The 13145-nt window shown below is 40.1% G+C and overlaps 1 protein-coding gene across 4 annotated transcripts in view; it reads right to left on the reverse strand.

Moving 5' to 3' along the window:
- Positions 1-13145, reverse strand: part of RAB3IL1 (RAB3A interacting protein like 1) — a 47204-nt gene that overhangs the window by 11507 nt on the left and 22552 nt on the right. For 2 of the 4 annotated variants that reach the window (XM_073659419.1, XM_073659421.1), the window contains 4 exons: positions 10616-10744; positions 6797-6909; positions 6524-6547; positions 516-615 (listed from right to left, as the gene is read on the reverse strand). In XM_073659419.1, coding sequence (XP_073515520.1) covers positions 516-615; positions 6524-6547; positions 6797-6909; positions 10616-10744 — 366 coding nt within the window. The remainder of the gene's footprint in view (positions 1-515; positions 616-6523; positions 6548-6796; positions 6910-10615; positions 10745-13145) is intronic. The other 2 variants (XM_073659420.1, XM_073659422.1) reach the window with 1 other exon arrangement.

Raw genomic sequence — 13145 nt, forward strand, 5'->3', positions numbered from 1 at the left:
AGAGTTTAACCTGTATAACGATTATCTATTTTTATGTAATTTTTTAAAATACAATTAATTGAATTGTACTATGATGAATTTAATATGAATTCCTTTAGTATTTTTAGCCAATATTTATGCATAGAAAATATTTTGTAAGCTGATACCTGTTTTTACTGCCAAAGCTGCTATGTAAAAAGCGCCTAGCACTCACCTTGTACAGACACTTGACGAAGGCTCCACTCCGGTTTGTGGATTGAAAAATTCTAATAAAGGTAATTAACTATTCGCATTGTACTCACCTTTCTTCATCACTCCGCCGCTGTACAGATCACTTAATGAATTCGACGCCTCGTACTCCAGCAAGACTGGCATAACGCCAGTGCTCACTACTCCAGTCTTAATGAATCTGCCCATAAATGTTTAATAAAGAAATGCAAAAGTGGTCACAAGATTCCAATAGTTTGCACTTTACTGTGCTTTACAGAGTTAGCGAACAAGGATGGAAGTGCACCCTTCCTTTATCCAGCACTTACCCTGTACCGGCAGGAGGGTGAGATAAAGTAATAATTCCCAGAGTCTCCCAGCTTAATGCGGTGGCGGCATGAACGTGACAAACCACTGAGTGCACATTTCCTAAAATGAAATAGATCAGCAGAAATGTAAGATTCTAGATATGTGTTATATCAACCAATCAGAATGCAGTGTTTTTTAGGAGAAACTTTAATGCCCGGATATTTTTTTTTCCATTGACATTGCCAGATGCAGGTTGTATTTTTATGGGATGAGTTTTAGTTTTGAATGACACCATTCATTTTACCATACAATGTACTGAAAAACAGGAAAAAATATCCAACTGGAAAGAAATAATGCAATTCCGCCATTGTTTTTTGAGTTTTGTTTTTACAGGGTTCATTGTATAGTAAAAAAAAAATTACCATATACATGATTCTCCGGGTCAGTACGATTGTAGCGATACCAAATTTGTAAAGTTATTTTTTTTTTAAGTTGTGAAAAAAATCTGAATTTTCCAAAACAAAACATTTTAGTTTGCGTCGCTATTTTTTGAGATGTAATATTTTTATTTTTCTGTCAATTAAGCTGCAAAGGGCTTGTTTTTCTACGGGACGAGATGACTGTTTTATTCATACCTATTTGGAATACATAATACATTTTAATCACTTTTTCTGGAATTTTTTTGAGGGAGGCGTGGTGACCCAAAAACAGCAATTCTGCTGTTTTGAGTTTTTTTCTTTACTGTATCTACCATATGGGTTATTAATTTTATATCTTAATAGACCAGACTTTTATGGATGCGGCGATACCAAATCTGTTTATTTTTTAATGTCTTTAGTGTTAATGGAGCAAAATAGGGGGTGAATTGAATTTGTATTTTTTTTTTATATTTTTAAAAATCTTTTTTTTCTCCCTTCTCTCTGTGTTAGGGTGCAGTCAGTCGGCCATATTACTCTCGTGAGGATCGCATCGCAGTGATTGAACTGGCCGGCACCTCTCCTGACCTGAACACGACAGCATGTATTTCTATGCCGCTGTCACGTTCAGGTCAGGAGAGCCGCTGGTAAGTCCGTGCACTGCGATGCGATCCTCGTGGGAGTAATATGGTCATATGACTGCACCCTTAATGATAGCAGCAAAGAGGGTGTTGTTCTCAGATCTGCAGTGGGAAAGGAATGAAGTAACTAAAGACTTATGGAAATCAGAGAAAACAGGCTATAGACAAGGAGAAAAGCACATGGAGAGGAAATAAGTGCAGTATAAGCAAATGAGAGCAGCAGTGCCCTTTACACACAGAGCTCAAATCCAGCATATAATATTACAGTATGGCAGTATGTAGTTAAAATTGCTGTCACCTATGAAGCTCACCCTGTGGCTGAGTTTCACAGAAATACCAAGATGACAGTGATGGGGTTCTTCAATAGGTCCAGGTCATCGTGGGGGGCCATAGGAAACGATGCACGTGAGCAATGGCAATTATGCCATTTAAACGACGCTGTCAGTGACTGACAGCGACACTTAAATGGTTAACAGCAGCAACTGGAGCTCCACTGCTGCTGTTAGACAAAGATGCTGACTATGTAATATAGCTGGTACCAGCTGCATGTGGAGAAATCTCAGCTCCTGAGCTCCCTTCACATACAGGCCACCCTGCAATGATACATACTGTATGTACATCATATTGCGTGAATAGGTTAGAGAATACGTAGCTTATCATTTCTAGTGTCACGACAATGACTCCTAATATATACCGATTATACTAAGGGCGGATTTATTAATTGGTCATGAATTAAAAGAAATGTCCACAGACTTTTAATACTTTAAACAGTCACTTTGATCTAATGTCTTTAGTTAGTCTTAAAGTGAATGTATGCCTGGCTTAGCATCATGTCATTTTTAGGTTTAACATTATGTGCAGCCATCTCCTCTCATCCTATAAAGCAGGGGTCGGTGCACAACCTTTTCTGCTCTGAGGGCTACATTGTCATATACAATCGCTCCCAAGGGTCGCATTAAAAACATAGAGGTTACGATCATCTGAGACATCTCCAGCATATCAAAATTATATGCCATAAATGCCTGATAGATCGAAGTCCAGAAAGTGGAACCTGTATCTATGGGAATAAAAGGTGTGCCCTTTACCCACACAAAGCACTTAGGAGAGGGGAAGGCCATACATGACTGTGGCTCTCCCCATTGTAAACTTAAATGCCATGAACTACGATGTAGACATAATAGATGGCCCCTTGTAAAACCCATTTACATCTTTCTGGAGTAACACATAGGGCTAGGGATCGAAGATGTCATTTTTATTGACACATTTTAGGATAGATATGACATTTGGGATAGATGTGACTTTGTATTTTTTAGAAAAGTGTGGCAACAGAAAAACAACAATTCTGGTGTTTCAATTTTTTTTCTTTTCGGCGTTTAAAGGCAATCTGTCAGCAGGTTTTTGCTACCTCATCTGAGAGCAGCTTTATGTAGAGGCAGAGACCCTGATTCCAGCGATGTATCACTTAGTTTACTGGGTGCAGAAGTTCTGACACAGTCAGAGTTTTTAGATGTAGCATGTAGCAGAGCTCAGAAAGCTAACAACAGCCACATCGGGCTTTCTGTGTACATTGTCTCTTGAGAATGAGCTGCTTTTCAGAGGAGGGGGCTTGCTTGATCTAGCAGGTGCTTGAGCTGTAGTCCAGGCAGTGATAATATCCAGGTGATAAAACCTTCACTGTAAGTAAACAACAGCACACAGCCTGATAAGTGACACATCCCTGATTTCTGTGTTTCAGCCCCTATCTCCTGCTGTCTTTAGATTACATAACAAACACTTGCTGACAGATTCCCTTTAACACACAGTTTAAATAATTTTATAATTTGATAGATTGGATTTTTTTGGTAACACAACAATACCAAATATTTAAAAAAAATGTTTAACTCTTTAATATTGAGGAAAATGGGGAGTGATTTAAACATATATATGTGTGTGTATGTATATATAAATTACATATACAGTTATATGAAAAAGTTTGGGCACCCCTATTAATCTTAAGCTTATTGTTTTATAAAAATTGGTGTTTTTGCAACAGCTATTTCAGTTTGATATATGTAATAACTGTTGGACGCAGTAATGTTTCTGCCTTGAAATGAGGTTTATTGTACTAACAGAAAATGTGCAATCTGCATTCAAACAAAATTTGACAGGTGCATACGTATGGGCACCTCACCAGAAAAGTGACATTAATATTTAGTAGATCCTCCTTTTGCAAAAATAACAGCCTATAGTCGCTTCCTGTAGCTTTTAATGAGTTCCTGGATCATGGATGAAGGTATTTTTGACCATTCCTCTTTACAAAACAATTCCAGTTCAGTTAAGTTTGATGGTCGCCGAGCATGGACAGCCCTCTTCAAATGATCCCACAGATATTCAATGATATTCAGGTCTGGAGACTGGGATGGCCATTCCAGAACATTGTAATTGTTCCTCTGCATGAATGCCTGAGTAGATTTGGAGCGGTGTTTTGGATCATTGTCTTGCTGAAAGATCCATCCCCTGCGTAACTTCAACTTTATCACTGATTCTTGAACATTATTGTCAAGAATCTGCTGATACTGAGTGGAATCCATGCATCCCTCAACTTTAATAAGATTCCCGGTGCCGGCATTGGCCACACAGCCCCAAAGCATGATGGAACCTCCACCAAATTTTACTGTGGGTAGCAAGTGTTTTTCTTGGAATGCTGTGTTTTTTTGACGCCATGCATAACGCCTTTTTGTATCACCAAACAACTCAATCTTGGTTTCATCAGTCCACAGGACCTTCTTCCAAAAAGAAATTGGCTTCTCCAAATGTGCTTTTGCATACCTCAGTCGACTCTGTTTGTGGTGTGTGTGCAGAAACGGCTTCTTTCGCATCACTCTCCCATACAGCTTCTCCTTGTGCAAAGTGCGTTGTATAGTTGACGGATGCACAGTGACACCATCTGCAGCAAGTTGATGCTGCAGCTCTCTGGAGGAGGTCTGAGGATTGTCCTTGACTGATCTCACCATTCTTCTTCTCTGCCTTTCTGATGTTTTTCTTGGCCTGCCACTTCTGGCCTTAACAAGAACTGTCCCTGTGTTCTTCCATTTCCTTACTATGTTCCTCACAGTGGAAACTGACAGGTTAAATCTCTGAGACAGCTTTTTGTATCCTTCCCCTGAACAACTATGTTGAATAATCTTTGTTTTCAGCTCATTTGACAATTGTTTTGAGGAGCCCATGATGCCACTCTTCAGAGGAGATTCAAACAGGAGAACAACTTGCAAGTGGCCACTTTAAGTAGCTTTTCTCATGATTGCATACACCTGGCTCTGAAGTTCAAAGCTCAATGAGGTTACAAAACCAAAAAAAGTGCTTTAGTAAGTCAGTAAAAAGTAGGTAGGAGTATTTAAAACAAGAAAATGATAAGGGTGCCCATACTTATGCACCTGTCAAATTTTGTTTGAATGCAGATTGCACATTTTCTGTTAGCACAATAAACCTCATTTCAAGGCAGAAACATTACTGTGTCCAACAGTTATTACATATATCAAACTGAAATAGCTGTTGCAAAAACACCAATTTTTATAAAACATTAAGCTTAAGATTAATAGGGGTGCCCAAACTTTTTCATATAACTGTATATATATATATATATATATATATTTATTTTTTTTTAAAACATTTTTTACTTCACTTTAGTCCCCTTAGGGGACTTGAACCTGTAAAATTGTTTGATTGCTCATACTACATACAGCAATACCACAGTGCTGCAGAATATAGTGAAATCTCAGTTCGTCTTAGAAGCTCAGTCTATTCAGTCCATGGCTAAGCCTCTCAGGAGGACTAACATGGCAGTTATGGAAACTGGCTGCCATGGTGCCCTTTGGCTCCCTGTAATTGCCATTGAATTACCACTTAAAAGCCACTGTCAGTGATTAACAGAGTCATCTAAATGGCTAATAGCAGCAATATAGGAGCTCACTTATGGGGCTGCAGCCCCTGAGCCCACTCTGTACACCCCATAACCGGTATGTAAAATCAAGGGTAGTTGTGGTTTTACGCAGTTAATCAGCACTGAATTTTGACCTATTTAAATGTGTATGAATAATTTGTTTAGCACAACAACATGATTGTTTCATACCAATGGAGATTGATGGGTCAGTTGAGAAATTTTTTGGATATTGTTTCACATCAGATAATTATTCTCGATCCTAAATGATTCACATTTCTCTGACAATGGTTCTCTCTGGAGTGTTGGGATTTGGGTTTAGGGTGGGTTAGGGAACTGAAGTTGAGATACTTTGTTCATGTTTTATACTATGGAATTACTATGTCATTTATGTTATTTGAAAGATGGAAAATTTGTATCTGGAGTTTTTCAATAAAAATGATTTGATTAAAAAAAAGAAAAACATCACATTTAATGTCAGCAATGAGAAAACACATGGGAAACTCTTTTGACATGAAGTAAACAATATTGATAGCATTAATTATTACATTTACAGTGATATGTTCTTTGGATTTTAGTCATGGTATTAACCATCAATCTAGCAGTTACCCTGACCATACAATTTAGATACAAGCATTTGGCTGACGGCTATATCTACCGCCTGCACTATACACATGGACGCTGTGCTTCGCCATGTAATGTGTTCTCTATGGGGAGAGCGTCTTTAGCTGACTTTAGACTGGGGCAAATACATCTGTATTATCGAAAAAGAAAAAGGGGAACCTATGCTGGGGCCTCCAACTAGTAGTTCCCCCAAATGTATCCCAGCAGCAAAACAAAACTGGTTAATCAAATCAGCAATGCCTTCATAGCAATAGAAGATTGTCTAATGCCAGGAGCATGCATGTTATCTGGGACAGCATACGCAGAGAAGTACAAATTAGTGTTGCACCTTATTAGTTCTTTAGTTATTGGAGTAGAAACAATCAAAAAAGCCATTCACTTATTAACACAGCTCATCAGTGGATTAACACAAGGTTCCTTTCTGAACTTACATTAAAACCTCCACCCGACTCCCACTGAAAGGAAAAACAGAAAGACAAAAATATGGCAGACGACATGAATAAAATATAGTGGCCCCAACATGATACAGAGTCAAAAGCATAACTACAGGAGATGCAGAGGGGGCACCTGGGCCCTGGGGTAGTCCGAAAGCCTCTCTGCCACATAAGACGACACCAGTAAATTACAGATATTACAGGTTACACTGCGGTGCAGAGCATTGTATTTTTCTCTTCAGCATTGTTCAGTTTCTTCTATGTATTTACCTGGGTCCTCCACGTTCTACAGCTGATGCTTTCACAACGGGTAGAGTCGGCTGCGTCACAGGCTCTACTGATAAAGTGTTATCTTCTACAGCAATGAGAACCTGCTCCGACAGCTGTGAAATGGAAAAAAGACGTCAATAAATGATAATGGTAGTCTGCACATGCCCTTATGAAGGTATGTGAAAATTTACTAATTCTGTCTAAGGCCTCCTTCACACGTCCGTATATAACCGGTACCAGAAAAAAACAGTACTGGTGTCATCAGTGTTTTTCTGGCATGGCTAAAGAAAAATAAATTGCACAGCTTCACCTATACTTTGCAATGTTAAACACGTAGAGAGCATGTACAGCACACGGACATGGAAACAGACACGTGCACACCAGCATAGATTATAATGGATTCATGAGGCATCTGTGAAAAAAATTAAGGCCTAATAGACAGCATAAACTTTGACCAGAAAGTGATGTACAATAAAAATTATATTGTGGCACCGTGTTAGCCAGAAAAATCGATGTAAATACTTTTATGCCCAAAAATGACAAAAAGTATTCTCGGAGTGATACCTTTATTGGTTAACCAGAAAAAGTATATATATGTTAGCAAGCTTTCAGAGCACAGGGGCACAGAGGCGCCTTCTTCAGACGGGATTACACTTGAATTAATAAGACAAGAGCAGAACATTTAAGAGATATTACAACAGGACATTTGCTAATGAGGTGGAAGGGGTGAACCATTTGTAAACCTTCCTGAAGAAGGAGCCCATGTGATCTGAAAGCTTGCAAATATATACACTGCTCAAAAAAATGAAGGGAACACTCAAATAACACATCCTAGATCTGAATGAATGAAATATTCTCATTGAATACTTTGTTCTGTACAAAGCTGAATGTGCTGACCACAAAATCACACAAAAATAATCAATGGAAATCAAATTTATTAACCAATGGAGGCCTGGATTTGGAGTCACCCCCAAAATTAAAGTGGAAAAACACACTACAGGCTGATCCAACTTTGATGTAATGTCCTTAAAACAAGTCAAAATGAGGCTCAGTATTGTGTGTGGCCTCCACGTGCCTGTATGACCTCCCTGCAACGCCTGGGCATGCTCCTGATGAGGTTGCGGATGGTCTCCTGTGGGATCTCCTCCCTGACCTGGACTAAAGCATCCGCCAACTCCTGGACAGTCTGTGGTGTTGGTGGATGGAGCGAGACATGATGTCCCATATGTGCTCAATCGCATTCAGATCTGGGGAACGGGCGGACCAGTCCATAGCTTCAATGCCTTCATCTTGCAGGAACTGCTGACACTCCAGCCACACGAGGTCTGGCATTGTCCTGCATTAGGAGGAACCCAGGGCCAACCGCACCAGCATATGGTCTCACAAGGGGTCTGAGGATCTCATCTCGGTACCTAATGGCTGTCAGGCTACCTCTGACGAGCACATGGAGGGCTGTGCAGCCCTCCAAAGAAATGCCACCCCACACCATTACTGACCCACTGCCAAACCGGTCATGCTGAAGGATGTTGCAGGCAGCAGATCGCTCTCCACGGCGTCTCCAGACTCTGTCATGTCTGTCACATTTGTTCAGTGTGAACCTGCTTTCATCTGTGATGAGCACAGGGCGCCAGTGACGACTTTGCCAATCCTGGTGTTTTGTGGCAAATGCCAAGAGTCCTGCACGGTGTTGGGCTGTGAGCACAACCCCCATCTGTGGACGTCTGGCCCTCATACCACCCTCATGGAGGCAGTTTCTAACCGTTTGTGCAGACACATGCACATTTGTGGCCTGCTGGAGGTCATTTTGCAGGGCTCTGGCAGTGCTCCTCCTGTTCCTCCTTGCACAAAGGAGGAGGTAGCGGTCATGCTGCTGTGTTGTTGCCCTCCTACGGCCCCTTCCACGTCTCCTGGTGTACTGGCCTGTCTTCTGGTAGCGCCTCCAGCCTCTGCACACTACGCTGACAGACACAGCAAACCTTCTTGCCACAGCTCGCATTGATGTGCCATCCTGGATGAGCTGCACTACTTGAGCGACTTCTGTGGGTTGTAGAGTCCGTCTCATGCTACCACGAGTGTGAAAGCACAACCAACATTCAAAAGTGACCAAAACATCAGCCAGAAAGCATTGGTACTGAGATGTGGTCTGTGGTCCCCATCTGGAGAACCACACCTTTATTGAGGGTGTCTTGATAATTGCCAATAATTTCCATCTATTGTCTTCCATTTGCACAACAGCATGTGAAATTGATTGTCAACCAGTGTTGCTTCCTAAGTGGACAGTTTGATTTGACAGAAGTTTGATTTACTTGGAGTTATATTCTGTTGTTTAAGTGTTCCCTTTAAGTTTTTGAGCAGTGTATATATGTTTTTTTCTGGTTAGCCAATAAAGGTATCACTCCGAGAATACTTTTGTCATTTTTGGGCATATGAGTGTTTACATCGACCAAAAAGTGACAAATTAATCACATACTGTGCATTAGATATGGCACATCTTGCATGGAGTTAGACACTTTACTATTGCTTATGCCAACTTTTGGTTAATAATAATTTTTATTTTTATTGTGCCAACATATTCCACAGCAATTTACAATTAAGGGGGACATATGCAGACAATAAAGATAATACAAAGTAACACAGTTCAACAGTTACATGAGTAGTGAGGGCCCTGCTGCTTGCAAGCTTACAATCCATAAGGAAATAGGGGGATGAGTAAAAAGTGCTTGTCATGTATGGTCCAGCCATCAGTATAATAATTAAAGGTTATTATATAAAGCTGGATGATCCAGTTATCAGCCACAATCTGTCAGTACAGTTACCAAGTGCTATTGGGGGCACAGAGGATATGGAGACAAATGAAAAAGTGGGACCCCATTCTGAGGAAAATTTAGGAAGGATGAACAGGGGAGACATAGATTAGTGAAGTGAGGTAGGCCTGTCTAAAGAGATGTGTTTTTAGAGCATGCTTAAAAATGTAGGGCCAAGTATTACTTGGTTTGTCTAAGGTAATGCATTCCAGAGAACTGGTGCAGCACGAGAGAAGTCTTGGTTATCTTAAGCTTGTGAGGTAAAGCGACTTGCTTGGCTGGATGCGGAGGTAGACAAGTAACACTGTCTCTTTAAATTTCGGGTTAGTTTATTAAACTTCATAAACTAATCTGCAGTCCATAAAGAAAAAACACAGCCCATTCGACATAAAGGCAAAACAAGATATCTAAGTTGCAACATAGTCCGTATATTGGACGATGTCCAGCCACTCAGGGTTAGTCGCTCACAATTCAGTCCAACACATGCAAGCTCCTTCCTGGAGCAGGTTTTTCAGACTCTGAACACCTCCTGAGTCAAAAGGCTGGCTATTTAATTAGCCCTAAAATACGCCATGGAGTGGAGATAGGGTGGATAGCTTCCCTCCCAGCACTTAGCCATCCACCTGTAAAGCATGCCCTTGTAAACCTGGCTATTAACCCTCTCTGCACCTAATGTGCAGGAGAAACTTCTATGTTTTACATCACTGAAGCCAATAGTCTCAGTGACAGATATCTCCCCTCCAGTATTCTGCCAGTGACTTTGTCACACTTGCCATACACATGCAGTAACTATCAGCCAAATGTCATCAGGCTGACAGCTCCTATAATATTGTAGAATAGTAAGATGGCATATATTATAAAAAAAAAAAAAAAAAAAAATCGGGAAGAAAATGTACTGTCGAGACCAGTTGAAAATGTACTGTCGAGACAAGTCTTACACATGTATCGTGCTATTTCATCTCATTTGCACTGGGTGGGACATAGGACGGCATTTGGTTTCAAAATCTGCACTCACCTCTTTTTTTGCAAAGTCCAAGCATGGATTAATATCTTCTTGGTAAATACGGGACAGAAAGGGACAGCTTTTGTCAAGTGTTGGGTTCTCCTTCCACTCCATATACTCTGAGTATAGTATGGTGTCCACCTGAAGCAGCAGCACAAAGGATCAATGTGAATTACTATGAATTGATTACTGTTTTTGTAGAGTGACAACATAGAAGTAGTTTAAAGCAGCCAACTTTATTTCTGTTAACGATTACGCTTTCCTTTACCCAGAGTATATTCAGTTTGCTATCCTAACCCTATATCTAAGTATCATGACAAAAGGCAGAGAGGCCGGTTGGCTATGCACCTACTTTAAGAACTAGTCCAAACCAAAACACCCCAGTGGTAGGTCTGTTACCCGAGTCCAATTTGTGACTATCTATGGAGACTAGACATAGTTGGGTTGATGATGAAAAGTTGTAATAAAACTCTGTTTGCCGTTTTAAAACATATTGTATGTAATAAATTATGCAAATTTCAAGAAATCATATCTTGTTCATAGTAGGAAAAAATATTAATTTTGTATTTACTCTCATTCCCCCAGAAGAAGGAACATCAAAATGCACATTGGGATGGATGATCATCATCCTCTGTTCTGCGTTCATAGGTTTTTCTGTTTACTTGTGTAGGTGCCTTTGTGGGTCATTTATCAAATACGGTCTCTATGTAAGTCAGATCTGTGCTTGTTATTATATATGTGTTGAATACATAGATACATGCTTGGCATGTATTACACATATTGGCCACAGACACTTTAACTGGTATAAAAATATTATATATTTACTGATTTATAAGTATAATGGATAGTTATGATATATATGTAAAGCTTGCTTTGCAGACTGTGTGTCTGCATGTTCTTAAAGGGTATATGTCAACAGATTTTTGATATTTAATCTGAGAGGAGCATAATATAGGGCACAAGAGCCTGTTTACAGGAATGTGTCACTTATTAGGCTGTGTGCTGCAGTTTCAATACAATCAGTATTTTATCAGCAGGAGATTATCACTACAGGACTAAGTCTCACGTGCCAGGCAGTCAGGCTAATCTGTGTAACCCCGCCCCCACCACTGATTGGCAGCTAGCTAACAATTTACACAAGAAGTTGCCAGTCAGGGGTGTGGGCGGAGATATACACAGTCCAAAATTATTAGCTCTGCTACATCTACATCAGACAAACAAGGATTCTATCAAAATTACACCAAACAGTCCAGTAATTGAAACGTTCTTTGGAATCAGGCTTTCTTGCCCTACATTATGCTGCTCTCAGATTATATAGCAAAAACCAGCCAACAGATTCCCTTTAATACGATATGATATAAGTTTCAAGTAATAAAGGAAAATTATTATCTTATACTAATTTCTTGGTGTAAACTCTTATTCTTATACAGTAGGTAGTTGATTCATATATTTCTTAGTGAAAAAAGGGCTTTTTAATAATTGTAGATGAAAAAAGCAGCAATGATGTTCACAAAGAAACCATTAAGGATCATAAGTTGTCTTAAATTGTAAAACTCGTTCAGATGTGATCAGTTAAAGAAAGGTAAATGGCCTAGCTGATCATATTCAGATAGTTATTTTACCGTGACAGAGAGGGGCCAGAAGACAGTGGTGTCTGATTTCACGTACTCCTGCACTGATTAGAAGCACTTCACCATCGTACTAAACAGTGAAGGTTTCTGCTAGCCGTGCAAGGGTTAATTTGTTCAATTGTGGGCTCCTGGAGCTTTCCTGCTTTGGTGGTCTCAGCTGTTCAGTGTTGGCCAACTCCCCTCTGCTATATATACTGGCCTCTGGCAATCTGGGATTGCCAGTGTTAGTTCATACTGCCTGGTTCTGGAGTTGGAGGTGTTGGTTGTTGAAGGTGGCGTTTGGAAAGTGGTTCAGAAGACTGCTGCTTGGTAATTTGTCTGTGTGCATGTCCTCATCCTCTCCTATTTCATTTCTCTTTCCTTTACTTCTGTATGATTGGTATTTTCATTTATCCCTGTATGTCTTCCCTTGATAATCTGGTTTGTGTATTCTTAAGCACTACAACTCCCAACTTCCCTGGGTGGGAGAGGGGCACAGATAAGGGCTGATTTAGGAGCTCGGCAAGGCATGTGGCCCCGGCGTCTTCACCATCAGAAGTAATCCGGGGAGCAGGGATAGCTAAGACGCCACTAGCTTTAGGATAGGGAAGAATCCCCTAGCCCCAGGATATTCTGCTATAGTGCTGTGACGGGTATTGTGCATACCAGGTGAGGTGTTAACTTTAGAGTGGCTTCCAGATTGATCAACCATAGAAATAAAATGTGTAAAAGGGGTCTATTGAAACACCAGTAAAAAATTGTAATGTTTTATTGTGGAGCACAAATACAAATAATAGCAATGTCTTAGTTTACAAGCCTGAGTGGGAAATTCTGCCGTGTGCTCCACAATAAAGCATTAGACATTTTTTTAGTGGTACCTGTGGACCTTTCTTGCATATTGGACTAGTAGAACATATTCTTCACAAATAGAA

This window comes from Phyllobates terribilis, unplaced genomic scaffold (genome assembly GCF_046119375.1).
Source record: "Phyllobates terribilis strain yellow unplaced genomic scaffold, ASM4611937v1 Scaffold_13__5_contigs__length_258822181, whole genome shotgun sequence".
Classification (NCBI taxonomy): Eukaryota; Metazoa; Chordata; class Amphibia; order Anura; family Dendrobatidae; genus Phyllobates; species Phyllobates terribilis.